The following is a 20,274-nucleotide window of genomic DNA, read 5'->3' on the forward strand; positions in this document are numbered from 1 at the left end:
TGATTTTTAAAGATGCCAGCATAATTACAAATGTACAATCAGTAAGACCTTCAGATGGTTGGCAATCTACATAAAGATACACCTTAAGCATCTTTTGGCAGGAGCTCTGGAACCTTAGAAGACAGAAACAAAGAAAGCTATTTCAAGGAAAAAGTAGTTGGGAAGGAGTGAGGAGGAGACGTTATGCTAATAATGAACCTGAGTTTTTAAGGTGTCATTAAATCAAACACCTACCACTTGGAAGCAGATCTTTTATTTAAGAGAGCAGATTTAATTATTATATATTAATAGATAACAGCAATTTGGACAGGCTCTTTGGCTGCTGTTTATAGCTTCTGATGGATTGACTTTATGAACGCTATAAAAATTTATGGCACGTACTTAAATTATCCATTTGCTGACTAGGCTTGATGGTCCTGTAGCTAATTTTTAACTCACTTGAAGTGAAGAATGATTTTATCTGGGAATTTCAGTACATTCACAGAATAAAACCAAGTAGTTTCTCTCTCTGAAAGAGAGCAATGGTGATTTATACTAGTGGCTTTGCTCATTTGTGGAATAAAAGTTAAACTTGAATGAATAAATGATGCTCCTAGTCAGACATGTTTTGCTTCTCATTTGCAAAGATATCAGACTTACAGCTTTAAACTTGTGTGTCCACAGGTACCTGTAGTGAAATCTCAGCAAACTAATCAAATGTTATAAGCCTCAAAAACATCACTCGTTTTTTGACTGATCTTCAAAGCACTCACACTTTCCAGTGAGCGAGGTCTTAGCTTCTTCGTCATAGCAGTAGGTCTTTGTGACATGCACAATATATATGATTTTTCTAATGTTCCTGGGGAATGTTTCACTTAATTCTTAAGTTTCATGTGCCATCTTTGCAACTTGAAAGATAATTTAGTAGGTACACGCTTAAAATGTACAACAAAACCTACAATGGCATTGCCAACCACTCCTTCCACTCGGTGGCCTCAAAGTGGTTATGTCCTTTTCGAATTTAGCTCAGGCTTCAGGGTGCTCATCCAAGAGAGCGATGATCTTGGTTCATCCCATCCTTTACCTGAGTAGGTTTAAACTCATACCAGCTATCTCCTTGAAGCTGAGCAGAGTGCTATTTTAAGGAAGAAACATCAAGTAGTAAACATCAAAGCCCCTTTGTGAATCTCCGGAGGGTACATTTGAATACCAACAGAACAATTAGAGTTGATAATTCATACTTTGCTCTATTTCTTACTACTAGCCATCAAATTAGTAATTATAGTTTGTCAGTAAGATTTATGCATCAGAAGAAACACAAATTGAGGTCGTTACAGCCAATTTATTTCATCAGATGAAGTTATAGGAAACAAAAATCTCTGAAGTGGCAGGCTCCCAATTTTTCCACTCCATAATGAGCATGTTAATGAGCCTACCCACTTGAAAACAGCACAAGGACATGAGATACAGGAAAAGGTTTATTAAAATTCAGTTCTGCGTTACTTTTGACTGTCTTTAACTAGCAAGATCAGCCCCACTTACAGGAAAAAGCAGCAAAATGAGAAGTTGGTAAGTTAAAAGTATTATTTGGGTGGTAGTTTTTAGCAGTCAGTTTTTAAATAACCTGCTTTTAGGAATCTTCCAGCACCTAGTATGGTTACTTTGATGATCAAAACCACTTGAAAAAGAACTTTAGGACCTGGGAAAAAAAGGTTTCAGGAACTCCATGCATGAACATGGGTACACTCCAGTAATTGCTAGCTTTTCAGATTGCATATTTATATAGCACAGCTGTCTGATGTTTTTTCCACAGAATCACAAAACGGTTGAGGTTTGAAGGGACTTCTGGAGGTCATCTGGTCCAGCCCCAAAATCAAGCAGGGACACCCACAGCAGGCTGCCCATTTTTACAACAGATTGTGAGCTTTCTTGCAATAAAAAGTCTGTGAGACTTCTTGTACCTGCTATCTACAGCCTACAAGAAGGAACAGGACCTAGCAATGCCATTAACTGTACCATCGATTCACTGAAGAGGCCAACAGCAGCCTTGAGATTAATCTGCAAGACAGCATTAAAAACCTCAACTAAGTTTGCTTTGTACATCTATTATAACAGAAAGGAGCAGGATGGATTAATGTGAATAAAAAGAATGTTTGAATGCTAATGGAAAGAACTCTTTCCATTAGAAAATCTTATTATTTCAACAATGAAATACTGTTTTAGCATTAAAAGTCTGTCTCATCAAAAATTGATCTTCAGAAAGGGTAAACCTCTAACTGGTATAGGGTAATTGAACAGCCCGCAAAGACTGTTGAAGACCGTGACTGCTGCACAGGCTTCTCATGAAGGAAAAAATTTTGCCCGCACCTTTCCCTTCCTCGCATAAGCAAACTCTAAATCCCAGGCAAAATTATTCTGCCAGTAATATGATTACACTAGCACACACAAATCAATTGCACTAATTGAATTTTGACTGCATGTACATACAGCTGAAATTTTCCCTACCAAAACACCGGAGAACATCTTTGAGTATTACAGTATCTGCACCTGTTGATTTCTGATGATGTAAATTTATTGAAATTAAATGAACCATACAGTACTATACACAGGCAAGCTCAAAAATTCAATTATTTCTGAAGGACATTTATTTTCAACATTTCAACATTTATTTTCAACAGAAGATTTTCACTGTATTTCAGCTTCTCAATTTGAATACAGAAAACCAAATATTTAGCCCAGTGGCCTATTTATAAAGAAATATGTTGGCTATTATGAATATATGTCCAAAATACTGTAGTAAAGGGGAGTTCACTTACTTGATGGTCCATGAGAGTCTCTGTTATCCCCATGATGCTGCGTACACATACAATTGAAGAACAGCAAACAAAAAAATCCAGGCCAGGAAGAAGCAAGTGCACAAAAGCAGCAGCAGCAGCGGGAAAGAAGAAGGACAATGAAAACAGTGTTAGTTCATGACTAAAATACAACATGCACCTCAATACAAAAGGCGAGACCTCAAGAGACTTCGCAGTTCAGGAAAGTCGAAGCAACAAAACTGACAAATACACTAATAAAGAAGCCAGCATTAGAAGCCATTGTCGTACATGGTTAGTGAACAGCAACTGCCCCAGCTGCTAATTCAGAGTGGAACCTCTCAGTGTTCCCATGGTTTGATACATAACATATCCTAAGAAATTTTCAGCTGAAACATTTTCAGAAGACTAAAGCTCCAAAGAAAGTTGAAAAAACACAAGATTCATTTCCAAAACTGCTCCACTTTCAGCCAAGTGCTTTGGAAATACAGAATATTTTCAGTGATCATTAATGTTCAAATAAGTGCTAAGGCCGTATCAAAGCCTGGTGCATTTGGCACACAAACATGAACTTAGAAGCCACGGAATCAGTTCAACAAAAAACAGAGTAACATTTTAAATTGTTTAGGATGCAAGAGAAGCAGTGCAATTTTAAATGTAAGAAAACATTTTGTATCAAAGTATTCCCCAAGAATTTATTTGTATAAAAATAAATGTCTCCTTCCCATTGAAATGCATCAAATACAGGCACCATATTAGAATAATTGCATAGTTATAGCTTGCACTTCTTCCTGTTGTTTGAGTTGGAATATTTTATAAATCACTACTACCCAAAGCCACGGTGGGGTTAAGATCCCACTGTGCGCAGCAGTGTACAGATACAAGTTAAGTTCCACCTGTCTCAAAAGGTTTACTACATTTGAGACACACAAATAACAAAAAAAAAAAAAAAGGGAGAAAGCAAGCATACTGATCAGCATGAACAGACATTTCCTCCTTAAAAAAATAAAATCCAAACACGCTGTGTCTTCTATACCTCAAACACAAGTCTTGTGCTCCATTTCCATAAAGGAGACAAATCCTTGCCCTGCTTTAAAGAGGATCCAATTTTGCCTGTGATCAGGACTAAACAAGAGGAAACCTGAAAAAAAAAATCTTAGCAAGCAGGAATCTCGTCTTACACTCGTGACCTTAAAACATGGATTTTTATCCCTCACAGCTGCCTGGGGCATTACATTGTTATTGCAATGCATAAATGTAAAAGATCACAACAAGAATCCTGGAACAGCAGTACAAATCACAGGGAAGATGAGGGAACACTTCTTTCATAATTTTGTACTTCGTGGAAAGGGACTCGATTGAACAAGAGAAGCTGAAATAAAGTGCACTTGGTAAACAACCTCCTGCCCCTTGCCAGGGACTCTGGGTCAGAGGGAAACACTGCTAATGAAACTCATGGACTCACCGGACAGGCTTAGATATTAGTGTATGAAATGCTTTTTTTTCTTTTTTTAATGTATGGTAGTAGCATATTGCAGACTATGAGAACATTTCTGTTTGACCTGCCTGTGTTACCCGATGCTGTTTTAGACTGTAGAGAAGGACTGACGAGAGCAAGGAAAGCATTGGTGTTCCCAGCCCTTCAGCAAGGGACTGAAGGGCTGGGAACACCAATGCTCAGCACTGGTCTGCTTTACTTCACACCAAGGTTGGAAAGCAGGAGGAGAGAAGTGGAAAAATAAATTATTAAGAGACACACAGGTGAGAAGTTTCTGATACTCAGCATGTTCGCTAGCAGGGCGTACTTACACGTTGAAGAAACACAGTGAAGCAGCAGCAGGCTCTGTCTCACTGCTTGCCTCTCAAGAAGTCTTGACCAAGACACAACGTGACACCACAGAGCAGGGCAACTGGTCACCCGAGATGATGCAGGGACTTGTATGTAAATATTTTAGCATTGCATGGGTAATCCTATGCACTGGTACAAACAGCTCCCATGCCGGGGACTGAAACACAAGCCTGCCTAACTCTGTCCCTGATCTCCCCCACTAAATATTCTGTTTACGCATCAAACTGCATTCCTTGCTGGTCAACACCCCCTTCCCTAGAAAGATTTGGTCCTGTGCATTTACCTAAAACCAGCCGAATAGGTATTTGAATATGATGCAAAACATTAAAATACTGAAATTAAATTATTTAGGCACAAACGACCTCTTTATTTTCCAATAGCCTATTGCACCTCACCCATCTGCAATTCATATCGCTGCAGATGAGGAATTCAACCCCCCTAAGGAAACAAAAAGAGATCATTTCACTACCTTGGTGTTTGCTCTGAAAAGAATGCATTCAGGGCCTTCCTGTTCATCATCTGCCACAGCTCTTTAAATATACAGAATTAAGAGAAATAAATACATATTCCCAGAGACACAACCCACCCGTATTTTCACATTTACTTAACTGATGGCAAATTTCAATTACAGAGTAAGTCCTCTGACAAGGGAGGTTCTCAACATTAAATGATTTAGTTAGCTTCTGCTCAGGCACATTCAATTAAAAATGTTTCTGCCAAAACATATAAAGCCTAGCCCTCCTTCCAGTAACATTTTAAATATGTAAGACTACAGAATAAAAACAGCAACATAATCCACCCCATTAAACAGCAGCACTACTGCTGTTATCACACAAAAGCTGCTCTGTGCTTTAGAAAAACATTATTTTTAGATTTCCATTTCTCAGGGATAAAGCTCCTAAGAACTGCTACTAAACCTAAAATTACATCTGCCAATTTGTCCTATAGAACAAAATCCTTTTCCTGTCGAAGATTAGGGCAAAAGCAAAAAACACATGTCATGCTAGCATGTCTCAACCTCACACCATGAAAGATGAATTTGTTTAAAATGTTTCTTAGGTTTCCAATCTAAACCTACAACTAAATTCTTAACAGAATTTGAATTCACATTCCAAAGCCATGTTAGAGTTTCTATACCCTGCTGAAGATAGACTTTTCCAGGGAGCACTCTTTATTACATATAAATCATTCAGTTTAATCATGTCACATTTAAATTCAGGACTGAGCCAGCCTTCAAAGCTTATACCAAAAAAAGGCCAATATTCTGTGCTTCAAGCAAAAAAGGTACTTTTATGGCTGTTGATGTATTTAAATAACAAGGACTGACTGTGCAAGTTTATACCAAAGGCACCTCATTTATAAAATACCTCTTGGTAAAATTAGTCAACTAGAAAGTCTTTTAAAAACAATTTAGAGAAAAAAATGGTTTCCAACAAACATTCCCATGATATGCTTTGTATTTTGTCCCGATTAGGCTTGTTCAAATTATATTAGTATTTAATAGAAAAATAATCAAAAGATGCTTTCAAGCAAGAAGTTAAACCAAAGTATCTAGAGTATTTTGCACTACCTTAATAGCGTCAAGTCTGTGATAAAAAGTTTGTTGAGCTGTCCTAACATTTGTGTTCAGATACAGTATATTTCACCTTAACCACTTAGGATAAGCAATCTGTATAAAACTTTTCTCCTTAGATTAGATTCTGGAAAGAGAAGTCCACAATATTGAGTTCTGTGATCCCAGGTACCTCCTATAAATGCTCCAAAGGATTTAAATTGTGTAGCAAGATGTTGATCACTGTTCTTCGTGCATGTTTGCAGTTCAAGTATTTCATGAATTGGACAAACGGAACTTGAAAAAATAGGTATCAACAGATTGGAGCTAAAAATCTGGAATACTGAACAATCTCAAAATCTTAAGGATAAATCTGATCTGTGATTAATGTAAAAAACTTAAACTTGTTAGTTAAAAAAAAAAAATGTCATAAAGTATGTATTTCAGATTTCAGAGGTAGCCTAGAGGAAAAAAAGGCATGGAACAGACCGACTCAACAAATGCAACTAAGCATGGTTTGAACTGTGAACTACAACTTTAAATTCTTTACAAAATATCTTCACTAAGAACTTATTCAGAAGTCCTGTCTGTGATTAATTACTAGTTCTGCAGTAGACCCTATGTGTTCCCCAATGCTGTAAGTCATTAGCAGGTATGAAAGCATAGGAAGCAAGAATTAACCTAAACCTAAACATTTTCCATATAACACAGCTTGTGGAAAAAATAAGTTCATAAATAATTTTGACAATGTGATGATGATTAAGTGTCCCAATACCACAATCTTTTCCTGGTTTGTAACTTGTTCTTAGAAATAGAGCTGGTAGTTTCGCTACTTCATAAAGTTTATTATGTGCACAGATTACCAACTTTTCCACATGAAATCATCCTAAGAATATATAATTACCACTCTTCCTTTTCTGCCTGTCGTTCCACCAAGAAATACATTATTTTCTCTTTGTCCACAGCCAGTAACTAGTAAATTGCTGAGTAGTGAGACTGCCAGGAATATCTTTTTCTTTCAGGACTCAGAGGCTCCAAGTATCAAATCCAAGAACCAAATGCTTCTTGACATCCAGCCCTCTTACGATAAGAATCTATCAAATTATAGATGATACTACATAATGTTCGAAGTGCGTTTACCAGAAAAGCAGCAGTTCAAACAGAAACAATTCAGACTGTTTAACCCTTTTCCCCATAAAACCATCTTTGCCTTCATTTGAATACATGACGCTACATTTAAGTTACTCACTGAATTTCTATCCAGTTCCCCGTCAAGCAGAACGGTCTCCATACTGGAAGAGCGTGTTGCCTCTCTCTCCTTCAATTACTGGTCTTCCATCCTGATACTCAATATCCTGGAGGAAAAATAAAATAAAATAAATAAATGAATAAGTCATTTCAGTGGCTGAAATCCATTGGAAATTTTCACTTTTGTAATCTCCCAAGACAATAAAGAGTTTCCTACGGTACGTTATGGTTCCTTGCAAAATGCACACGCTAGCTCATAAAACTCAGCCTTTTAGGAATGAAGGGAGAGAATAACTTCCCATAAAAAGGCCAAAACAAGAGCTATTCCACACACACTCACAGAGGCAAGCCTCTACATTTAACCACACTTGCACCAAATGAGGAAGAGCTACACTGGAAAACATAAGCAAAAAAAAAAGGGGGGGGGGGAGGGGGCTAAAAAAAAGACTAAAAATCCTCCTCCTCCACACCCCCCCACCTTTTTCCCTTGGTTCGAGACCCCAGCAGCAGCATACCACTTCCAGCCTGTAGGCACAAGCACACACACAAGAGCTGTTTGGGTACGTAACAGCTCTTCTGGAAGAGGAAGAATGCAGAACTTCGTGATTTAACATCAGAAACAGTCACCTTTTGATTTGTGGGGCTACAATGGAGAAATTACATTATTCACGCCAAACAGCACCCTCTGTGGCACTTCTGGACATTCAGCATGTGGTCACCACGCTGGCAGCTGGAAAACAATGCCTCATTCTCTAGACACTTCCTATTTGCTTTTCTGATAGAGAATGGGAGCTGTAAGAAGCCTCAGTACTCATATCACATTTAAAGCCACTGATGAGACAAGAAAAGGGTTTGTCACCAAGCATAACTCACTGGGCAGACGCATGCCCTAACTATTCACTCAGTGGGTTCGAAGAGGGAAGCAGATGAAGGGAAAAGAAGATGGGAAAGGAGAAGATAGGAGAACATACACCAACAAGACCGTGCGGTTCAATGCCTGCCTCAGGAAATACATACTCTTGAAAACAAATTCACAATCAAGAAGAACCCAGTGTTTTAAAAGTTCTTCCTACCCTAGTTTTTGTTCTTGTATTATGTGAAGTATATCAGAATTAAAATTCCCTTATGATGAACGGGTAGAATTAACGTACCGCAGCAAGCTGAAACACTAGGTTACCAGAACATGTACCACCAAAACACAAAAGGAATCATTAAATTTTTAAAACCGAAAGACATAGCATGATGTAGTGCTAAAGAAATCGGAAAGGCTAGCGTTCCCTGTGACGCAGTTAGGAGCAGCAAAGAGGACCGTGCTCAAGTACCGGAGCAACTCCTGAGATGACACATAACTGGGAAGCGTATGCCTAGATGCTTTTATTTAAATTAGAAACAAGATGAATTTGAAGGGAGATTATTACGAGCCATTAATTCACGTTACTGAAGCAGAAGCTAACGTTACCACAGGAAGAGCAATTCCTCGCAGCAGCTTTATTTCCAGGAGCAGCAGGCACAGCTTCCCTGCTAGCAGAGGGGATGCAGAGCACCGAGGCACGATTAATGTCTCTTGGAGGCGGCTCCTTTTCATCTCTTCACCTCCACTCCCATTTCAGGCTCTGTTATTACCAGGCTACTCAACAACACCAGGATGGCTGCAGACACATTCAATTTACGGAAACACCAAGCTCTCTTTAAACAGGATGAAAAACGAGTGACACTGCAAACAGATGTATACACTGATATCTAAAGCAGTTTGCTCTTTGAGTCACACGGACTTGCTGTCGTGCCCAGTTATCCAAACAAACAGATCTTTCCTGACACAGGGACATTAACCCTAAACCTGTTTTCAACACATCTTTATTTTTAACAGGTATTTTTAACTTCTGATTTTTACTGGTAACACTGCTGGTGTATTCTGGTCCTCTTTGTTCACATAACTACAGCCACTCCGTCCTTCCTCGTGTCAGTCTCAAGGGCAGCATCGTGACAGGTACCTTAATGTCCAGTGCTCAGCATTCGCTGTCTTCCATGGTCACCAGGAAGCTAATAACCATCAGAGCCCAGTACGATACAGACAAGATAACTAGGAGGGGATGAGAGAAAATACTGCCTGCTGATGTTTGAACAGACACCCAAGAATAAAGCAGGCGCAGAAATGGTTAAGGACTGCATCCCCTCACATTGTTTCACTTATGAGAAGACAGTGAGCCTGGCTTATTTTACTTGGCAAAAGGAAGGCTGAAAGTGAACAATATTGCTGCTGAAAGATGCCAAAATAAACACCAAGGAAGGGAAAGGGATCACTAACAAAAGGATACTGCCAGAAAGGACAAGTAAGTATCAGCTTTGAGAATAAATTTATTTTGAAAATTACAGACGTAAGGAAAGGGAATTCATTTTTCAGCTGCAGCCAGGTCACTATCAGGGTGCTTCCAACACTAAATAAGATCTGTTCTACAGAATCAATCACAGAATTTCTAGGTTGGAAGAGACCTCAAGATCATCGAGTCCAACCTCTGACCTAATTCTAACAAGTCCTCCACTAAACCATATCGCTAAGTTCAACATCTAAACATCTTTTAAAGACCTCCAGGGATGGTGACTCAACCGCTTCCCTGGGCAGCCCATTCCAATGCCTCACAACCCCTTCAGTAAAGAAGTTCTTCCTAATATCCAACCTAAAACACCCCGGCGCAACTTTAGCCCATTCCCCCCCCAAAAGAAGCACTCACACAACCCCTGAGAATCAGCAAGAGCTGTTTATTGCCAGGCAAGCCTGTGGGATGCCCGTGGTGTTTGGTGGCTCCAAGCTAATGCTTGTGATGGAGCCTGAACACTGAGTAGGGGGCTCGCCGGGCACTCCTGCAATGCTGTCGGTGCTCTCGGATGGCAGAGCACAGAGACATGCCGCAGTACTCCCGGGTCTGTCAGGGCAGAGGTGGATCCACTTCCATCCGTTCCTCCACATCTGGTGGATACAGCTTCATGAGCTCCATGAGCTCCATGGTGTTGGGCAGACGGCTAAGCCAGCCCTTGCCCAGGACTGCCCAAACGGTGGCTGTGTTGGGAGCAGCCTAGGAGATGCCCTCACATGGACAGGGAGGAAGGTTGGGGGGGCTGGGGGCCCCTTTTCTGGGGCTGGCTCCCCCAGGCCATTTGGCTTGCCAGAGAAAAAGGCTGCCCCTCGGTCACAGGGACTGCCCTGCACCTCCCATTCTGTGCCCTGGGTTTATTTTTAACACTGGTTTTTAGGTAATTTCATTCTATTCTTTACAGAAAAGGCCAGAAGCAAGGTGCATCTTCAGCTCTAATTCCCATGTGTGCTTCATGCTCCGAGTGAAGAATTTCTTCGTCACATCACATCTAACCTAAATCTCCCCCCCACTTGTTCAAAGCCATTATTCCTGGTTCCACGGCTACCCTCCCTGACGGAGTCCCTCTCCAGCTTTCTTCTAGGCCACTTTTATGGGTAAGGTTAGGTAGCAGGACCTAGCAAATTGCTGCCTTATGTACCTTGTTCCATACATTCCACATGACGTTTGAAAACACAACCCCGACATTAAATTACTACCATTTTAGCTTTTGGGAGGCATTTATGATATGCCTTCTCTGTTCTTGCCAGCATTGGTTAACGTGGAGATTTGGTTGTCTGCCTCAGTGCTTGGTTTGGGGCTTTTACTTTACAGATGCTCCTACTCCGTCACCACAACTCTTAAGACCTTAAATGTTCAGAAGGGTACACAAATTACAATCCTCTGAAGAGAAATATATGACAATGCTCCAGCTAATCATGCTTCTTTTATAAACAAGAGCTACAGAAAGGCACTTAGCTGTTGCTCATTTTAACGCAGATGTATCAGTCAGACAAATCTTGCCATAAAATAAACTATTTCTCTCCAACTGTGACGATAACCCAGGGCCATCAGCGCAGAGGCATACATTTAAGGCAGAAGGGAGGTCCCACTTAGCACCTGATAAAAACCTGTCCTGCTAACATCTGTATTTCATTCCCAATATTTTTGTTTTCTGTTTCATCAATGGACCAAGTTACTTGAACACTTGCGGACTGTATGTTATAGGTGGGTTTTAGCTTTGTCCCTAAGTATTATCACCCAGTCATCAGATACTCCCTTCACACCATGCTGCTGTTTGTGATCTGTTGTAGCATCACGGCAAGCTCTCTTACAATCCAACATCCTAATGCGAGTGTACGGCCTCGTCTGTGACCTGCTACGGGGCTGCACTGAGGGCACGCTGAAATGGATACTGCGTGCTGCTCTGGCCTGTCCAAGAGGGAAGCATTCTCCAGGGCTCTGGCCTCAAAACAGACCTGCTAATCTCTGTTGGATGCCTGCCTTTAAGGCCTAGAATAAGTGAATGCAGTGAAAATGCCCATGATGGGTATCAGCTATCAGTACACTCTAAATGTTGTTATGATGACACAGGTGCAATTACGCGACTTCTAAGTTCAATGAGGCAACAACCAGGGACAGGCACGGTAGCAGAAACAAAACCTAGCTGTTGTTTATATTGGCATCAGGAACAGAAAAAAAATCGCTTAGATCCTTGCAGAGTCACAACAGCACCTGAGAAATGCTGCTCCACAGGCAAACACCAAATCACTGATGCTGGCAGGGCCCTCAGGAGCCCACCAGGCCCAACACCAGCCCAAGAAGGGCCACCCAGCGCAGGCTGCCCAGGGCCACATCCAGGCAGCTTCTGAAGGTCCCCAGTGAGCCTGTGCCAGTGCTCCTTCACCCACGTGTAAAGAAGTGCTTCCTGACTTTCAGATGGTACCTCCTGTGTTCCAGTTTGTGCCCATTGCCTCGTCCTGGCACTGGGGACCACTGAAAATAGCCCGGTTGCCCTCTCTGCACCGTCCCGGCAGGTATTTGTAGACACTGATGAGAGACAATGCCTTGAACCTCCTATTGCCCAGGCTGAACAGGCCTCTGAGCCTTTCCTCCTAAGAGAGGTGCTCCAGTCCCTTACCACCTTCATGTCCCTTCACCAGACCCTCCCCAGTAGCTCCATCTCCCTCCTGCCCTGAGGAGCCCAGAAGCAGACACAGAGCTGCAGGTACAGCTGAGCAGAGCAGCAGGATGCCCCCTGCCAAGATGCTGGCAGATCTCCTCCCTTGCAGCCCAGGGCACCATTTGCTGCCTTTGCACCAAGGGCACGTTGTTGGCTCATGTTCAACGTGGTGTCCACAGGGACCAGCAGGAGGCCCTAGGCAAGCACTTCTCAGGTGTGGTTATCGGCACATTCAGTGCAGTAAGGTCTGTAAGGAAGTTTAAGACAGTACCCTTGAGAAAGGTAGAGGTACGTAAAAAAAAAAACACTACATATTTCTTAAAAATTAAGAGCTAATAGGAATAGGACAGCTTTTAAGGGAGTCAAGAAAATCTAAATCTCAAATCTAACTAGGGTAATCAAACCAAGACTCTCAAATAGTCTCAGTGTCACTCAGTCACACAACAGGGTGAGGGCACTTTCACTGTGCTCCATGCAGTGGGAGACAAGCAATAACACCGAGCTGTGAAGAGGCAAGTGCCCTCCATCTGAGGATCCTGAATTCAGTGTAGCAGAGGACAAAATACAGCCCCCCGGCTGCAGCACAAGACCACACGCCACCTCTTTCAGCTCATAAATCCACATAGCCAGCACGGCGCGTTAACAAGCTACAGATCAGGCCAGGTTCTTGCCAGTGACACAATGTCACCTCATGCCAGGGACCGCGTGCTTGTGGAGAGCAGTTCTGAGAAAGCAGAAATCGAGACGGAGTTACTGGTAAAAATGGTGCCTGGCCAACAGGGTCAAAAGATTGAGTAAAAGACCTCTGGTTAAAAAAAAATATATATATATAAGCCCCCAAGTACATTATGATTATGTCATGTTGTAAGCCAACAAATACACCCTTATGAAATGTTTCCTTCCCCCCCAAATTTCATCACCTGCCTTCTCATTTCCTGAGTAAACAGCTCACATGCAAAGAAAGCTGTTTCCTCTGTTTCTGTATTGCTCTTTTCACACAGAACAAAACAGGAAGGGTGAAACACTTCAGAAAGACTTGAAAAAATTTAATCTAGAAACAGCTTGGAAAGTAGAAGCACAGTCCTGATAGCTCAGCTGTACTTTGAGAGCAATAGATGTCAATGAATAGCAAGAAAAAGATACCAGGCTTCTGAAAATCAACTGCAAACTTTAATAAATTGCTGTCTTAAACAGGTGTCTCACAGGTCCCAACATTCACTCCCAACATTCAAATTAGATGTTGGTTTTAATGGTAAAAATGGCTATTTCTTCACATAAGGGATGTGTAGTTATCTGGAGTGTTCGCCCCGTTGCCTCCACAAACCAGTTTTATCTAAGCTCCGTCTAGCTTTTGAGCATAAGAATGAGAGGCAGGAGAGCACACCTATGAAGCACCACAAAATATTTATAGGAGTTGTTCTGCTTTGTTGTGATGATGTAGGGGAGGAAGATTTAATCAGACCTTACATTGGCATGTCTAGCACTTCATTTTTACATTTCAAAATGCTGCAGTACCAACCAGCAACATAACCAAGTGGATGCCAAACCGACCTCACCGCAGATACACTTCTATCAATGCTAGCACTGCTTACACAAGGTTACATCAGTCAAGGACAGCCTTTGTATAAAGAATAAAAAGAGGTGCTCAAAGCAGACACCTTTGAAACTGTTTTCCTTTCAGAACCCCACCCTGGGACTTGAGGGCATGTTTGCTATTTGGCCTTCGTTACCTTGGGCAGGGGAAACACAACTAGAAAAGGTTTCACAGAGTAACATAATAAGTTCAATCATTTCAATTTAGGGAATCCTACCTTTCTTCTAACAGTGTTAGGAATTTCTTTTGCAACTGCCAACGTGCTACTAATGCCACACACCCCCCTTAGCTGGTCAACTCAGGTTCATCTCATTAGAGGCTTGCAGCAGAAGCCAAGATACTCAAATTAATACCCCCCTGCGCTGAGAGGAGAGGCCAGCTGGAGCTCCCTGTGGTTTACCTCCAATTTTGACACCTGTACAAGGCTGCAGCACCACGGGTGAGGCTGAGACAACCGGTCCTCTAGGCCTGCACGCCTCTCCACGGGCTCCCTCACCCCCACCACCCACACTGCTGTGCCTTATTTGAAACGGACACACAAAACGCACAGAAACTGGGCTAGGGCAAGCCACCCTTTACCTGCTGTCCTGCTTGCAGACCTGGCACAGCCATGGTGCAGGACCACCGTGGGGCATCCAGCCTGCTCCAGCTATGCCAGTTTGTGCGCGTGGGCTACGTTTACATGGAGCCACCGCCAGGGACTGCAGACTAGTGCAGGAAACGAAAGGAGTCAAGCCACGGGAAAAGGAAAAGCAATGTTTTTGTTAAAGGCTTTTTCTGAAATGAAAAAGTAAGATAAGTCAGCAGAGATGTTTCTAGAGACAAGATGGATAGGGGGCAGAACATTTCCTTCCAGTTCTGATGCCAAAGTGGAATCAGTTGCAGCTCCGATACACCGGGACAGATCCGAGTTTCCTTTGCGTGGAACTTTCCAAAACAAAATCCAACCTTGCTTCTCTGAAAAGGAACATTTTTCTCTTTTCCCCTTGGCAGACGTTACTGTCAGACAGAGTCAAAGCATTAAAGAGGATAAAATAGAAACCTACTATTTCAAGCCTATGAAAAACATTTTAGCCATACACGGTAGGTAATGAGATCTAATCCATCATGCTGAAAAAGCCTCAATAACGGGATGGTTAAAGTCTGTTTAAATACCTCAAATACCTCAAAGTCTGTTTAAATACCTCAAAAGAACAATATCCTCAGTGATGAAACGCTCTTAAAACATCTGGGTTACAATACACTCATAGATACAAAGTCTCACCAGCTGTCCAAGCACCACTTCTGTTAATTTTTTTCATCTTTCCTCTGCACTGTGTTTTGCTGCCTCTCAGAACTGAAAAGGATGACAAACTCATTTTAACCGTTCTTATATTTTCAACCCTGTCAAAAGTAAACTTTACATTTTATAAAAGTGGGGTGAGAGGGCGGGCAGTCGGTCCCACACAGGGAGAAAAACCTCAAAACGTTACTTGGTGCCTCACTAACACCTGCCTAAGGAGAATTCAATGTTTTGAACTCTGAGTGTGCTGCCATTGAACTCCAGTCATTTAGAAATAACACTGGGCTAGAGACTTCCAAAAAGCTAACAATGGAAAAGCACTTTTTTTCCATTATTAAGCACTGTTAAGGAATAACATTAGTATATAGAGAATAAAAGAGACCATCCATCTTTCCTTATCCAGAGCTACCAAAGACCCCTCAGCACAGAACTTTTAAGCAGCAGCTTGGTTTAACCAAAGAAAGAATTGAGATTATTTCTCAGCTCAAAAGAACCATGAACAGACCTCCACGGGGTTCAGATAAGAGACCAGTTACAATCCTAAATTCTGATCTGAGATGCATAAAATAGAAAATCAATGCAAGATGTAAGCCCTCTTTCATGCTTTTAGCCTCAACACAGACAAATCAATCTCAGGTGAGCTGTGCTTGCTGCCCCCCGGTTACATTGTGACCCGGAGGTTTTCATGAAATGGACATTCTGCAGGATTAAAGGTGGTGGGAATTTCAAACAGGAACATAATGTTTATTTTCCAGTACGATTTAGTTTTCCGTATCTTAGCAGCAGTGGCTCTTCTTGATATTAAAATAGAGTTGGTGACATAAGAGGTGGCCTTCACTCGGATTTCTTTAAGCTAGTGCTAGAAAGTAGTTCCCACAATTTCAAGGCACAGGGTATCTGCATTACAATTTAAGAGCAAAATGTCAGAGAAGCACAATGAAAAGGGAAAAACCCTAAAAGTTCTAACTTAAAGTAGCAACAGCTTTAAACAAGTAGTGATAGCATGTGGCTTACACATCCTGGTTTATTCAAAGGACTTCGTCTCATTTAGATTTCCATTGCTTATGCCAAGTTCATTTTTTTGATTGCCTAATTAAAATTGGTTGATGCACCTAACTTCGGCCTTTTTGTGTGTCAGTCCTTTTCAACGTGTTTGCAATTCAGGATCTTCCATACGGCTGCTTTGGTTTTGTTTTCTGTTCTATTATTATTTTATTAGCTATTTTATTTAAGTTGTGAACATATATATCAAATTCCCTACGTACAAATTTAGGGATGACCGGTGCTTTTAGTGCCAAGCATTCAAGCTTGTCTTTCTGAAGCGACTAAGTCACTTTGATTTGGAAGTGTTATGGAATCCCATCCAGCTTTTAGTTTAACAGGATGAACAACAGCAATTAAACAATACAACCTGGTCCGCAGGAACTATCAAACACCGCGGCGTTCCGGCCTTTGTCAAGTGATCCTGCACTTATTTTTTGGACACGTAACCTTCTCCTTCAGGGACCAGTGTAGAAGATATTAAATTCCTTCAAATGGAAAAGTGAGTATGTGCCATGGCCAGGACAACAGGGCTCTTTCCTTTACCACCAGAGAACGGTCACAAGGTCACTTTACACTGCACAACAAAGCCTTGACGCTTCCTTGGAAGTTCTTTGAAATGTTCCAAAGAAAACAAATAGAGCAAAACCCAGTGTCTTGTTCTAAGGAAGAACTATTCCATTAATGCCCAAGGAATGCTGAATGGAGAAGGCATCTCCGCCCTCCCTCCCACCTGTCTACTCACGCCCTGGATATTCAGTTGCCATAAAATGGATTAACGTGGTCATCAGAGAGCTTGAGCAGGTGATGTAAGGGAATGCTGTCCTCTGAACGGCAGTCCCATAGGCTGGGTAACAGGAAGCTTTGAATCCTGCTTCCCCATCACCCTCCATCCCCTCAGTAATCAGCTCATTGAGGGGCATCAGAACACCAAGGTCCAGGTTTAGTTTTCAAAACAAAACAAAACAGAAAAAAAAAAAAAATGACATCTTTCCCTTCACAACATTACCTCAGTCCAACATGGTCACCAAACCCGACAAGACGTCTTATCAGCTTTTAATGGCATGCTATAGTTTACTTCCATATATAAAATTGCACCCAATAGTGAGATATCACTATCTTAACTACCAAGATAATATTAGCTGGAAGCAATTCGAGACGTGTCTCCCTGCCACGGCAGTTCAGTGCGCCCCCAAGCATCACGTTACATGCCAGGTTCCTTTGAAGGCCACTCACACACTTATCTCACAGCCTGGCACCCAGGCAAAGAATAAAACCCTCCCTCCCCTTCTGCATTGTGCAAATGGATCTGAGCAGTGATGGTTCAGGTGCCAGAGCCATAACAGACACGTCCCTGACGTCCTCATGGTCATGCTTCCCTCTCTTTGGGCACGTACGGTCTCTGACACATTTTCAAACACAGCACTGACACGTCAGAAGAAGGAAAAATGAACACATCGGTTTAGATTTCCTGCAGAAGTAGCTAGAAGAATATCTGGAGCTGTGTTTCCAACCACGAGTTATGCCAAAAGGGGCAACTGGAAAAATCTGGTGTCACACATTTTTACTCCTTTTCTGACTGAGAGCCCAGACTGAGTATTCAAAACCAGTGGTCAGAAATGCAAACCAGGGAAGTTCAGCAGATACACCACACTTATAACTAAGGGCTTTAAGTTTTAAAAGCTCTGATTTCTCTGAAAAGTCCCATAACAAACATGCTTTGTTTTCCCTAAAAAAAATGGCACGAAAAAGCGTGTAATTTCGATGAAAGCAACAAGTTTGCAGAACCCCTTGGTCTCAAAACCACCTTGGCATGCACAACTTTTCCTGCAAGAAAGTATTTCCTTCCTGCGTTTTGCAGCCCTCAGCAGAATTCAGGGAGAGGTGAGCTGCCTTCTCCTCCTAACAATCACAGCTTGGGAAGAAATAAGATAAATGAGTAGTTCTCAATGCAATGCCATGTCTTACTTTCCCACGACAGCTTTTAGAAGCCTCTGACATTCATAAATTAAGCTTTTCATATCCAGATTATGTGAAATACACGTGCAATATGAAGTTATGATCTGGTAACTCCAGGAATGCTATTAACTTCAGAAATTCCAAATGGCTTTTCAGTTCTGATCTGGACATTTCAATGTCATTTATAAGCACCAAGTGTAAACCAACCAACAAGCTTGCCCGTCCAAGCCACCTACCCAAGACACACGTACAAGCATTCCAGTCACATCATGCAGAAATAAGCCACTCGCCCCCCCCACGAGAAGAGCACCGTGCCAATACGTGCTATACAATGGGGCTGACTGTTTTCAGCTGGTGATAAGTATAATTAACCTTCATAACCCTGCCTGTGGCCTTGAACGTTGAAGCTGAATTCATCTTGAAAACCAATTAAAATGCTAAGCAGTCTATACTCTTTGGGACTAGAAAATGGCATAGTGCATTCAATAAAGAAAGAAAAGAAGAACACAAGTGTCTCCTTAGCATTGAGGATTTGTTGATTAAGTAAAAATCATAATTCTTAACTAAATCGCTTTTTTTCAATAACTGAAGAATTCTCCAGTTCTCTATTAAGACCCTGGAACATTTGAGGTTTACGAAGGGATTAATCTCTTCGATCCCAACACAACTCAAGTTTTAACAGAAAAAATAGGCATAGAAACCAAGGATAAAGATAAGTTGGGTGTGTTACACAGCTGGATTCTGCCCTCCTGTGCCCATCCATAATGACAGACACTGGCTGTATCAACACGGGCCAGCTCATTTGGCACAGTTCACGTGGGGAGTTTAACTTCATTCAGCCCCAGCAGGGTGCCCGTGTTCATTCTCCCCTGCAGAACAAGTATCAACAAGGAAAGACATGTAAGATTTATGTTACTGAAATGGCCTTTTCTAGGGCTGCTGTCTTGAAATTAGCAGAACAACTAGACAGGTAGATGGATCTGGAATTTAATTTTTCTGGCTGCTGCCTCCCAAGATAAGAAAAGCATGGAAAATCTTGGCCTACAATACTTAATCGCAAACTAAAGTTTCAGACAGACCTCGCAGCCAGCTAAAAGACTACGGATTGAAAGTGTTTTTTATTTTTTTTTTTTTATTTTTTTTTTAACTACGAAAGCATATTTAAGAATGGTACAGTCTCCTTGGAGATCACCTCTGTAAATCCAACTAGCTTTAAAATAGTAAGAAACGCCCCAAGATCATAAGCAACCACCCATTTTCAAGACTGTTTCTAAGAGCTGCAGCATTCCTGTTTAGACACACAGTGCTCCAAGCTAGACAAAACCAGTTCTGAACTTTTAAAATATTTTACTGAATATTAGTGCTTTTTTTAATCTCATTGAGACAAAAGCATTTTTAGGAACTTCACAATGGATATCATATATCCACTTATAAAATAAGGATAAATCATGTTGACTTGCCATGAAATTCAGAAGCTCATGGGTCTCTGACAGTAGGTTGGGTTTCTTTTTTGGGTTCTGTTGCAGCTGGGGCGATCAGTATGTTACTCCATTACCACATCATGGAATAATGAAGGGAATAGAAGATTACAGTCACATCCCTAACTAATGAAGGGAACAAAAGATTGCAGCACACCAACGTCCAGACACTTAACAGAGCATTTCAGAATACACATGCCCTGAACAAGTGCTATTTTGCATGTCATAATACCAATACTTCCACGGATGGAGAGCAAAAGCACTCTAGCTTTGCTTGAGAACAAATTACTATCATCATTTCCTGCTTTCCACCCCTCCTGATTTGAGCTTTAAAATTATAAGATTTTAAGCCAAGTATGAAATTTTGCTTATTGAGTAACATCACAATTTTTCAATGCTATTCTGTATAAGAGGCTGCCGCATCATTTCAATGGAAGAAAAATCCATG

General features: G+C 41.4%; 1 protein-coding gene across 4 annotated transcripts in view; it reads right to left on the reverse strand.

Moving 5' to 3' along the window:
- Positions 1–20,274, reverse strand: part of OSBPL8 (oxysterol binding protein like 8) — an 87,745-nt gene that overhangs the window by 52,717 nt on the left and 14,754 nt on the right. For 2 of the 4 annotated variants that reach the window (XM_027454754.3, XM_027454741.3), the window contains exons 2-3: positions 7,443–7,548; positions 2,796–2,832 (exon numbers count right to left, since the gene is read on the reverse strand). In XM_027454754.3, the coding sequence (XP_027310555.1) occupies positions 2,796–2,832; positions 7,443–7,484 (79 nt within the window). In that variant the 5' untranslated portion in view covers positions 7,485–7,548. Of the gene's footprint in view, positions 1–2,795; positions 2,833–7,442; positions 7,549–20,274 lie in introns of those variants that run through there. The other 2 variants (XM_038181018.2, XM_072035114.1) reach the window with 1 other exon arrangement.

Source organism: Anas platyrhynchos, chromosome 1 (genome assembly GCF_047663525.1).
Source record: "Anas platyrhynchos isolate ZD024472 breed Pekin duck chromosome 1, IASCAAS_PekinDuck_T2T, whole genome shotgun sequence".
Taxonomy (NCBI): Eukaryota; Metazoa; Chordata; class Aves; order Anseriformes; family Anatidae; genus Anas; species Anas platyrhynchos.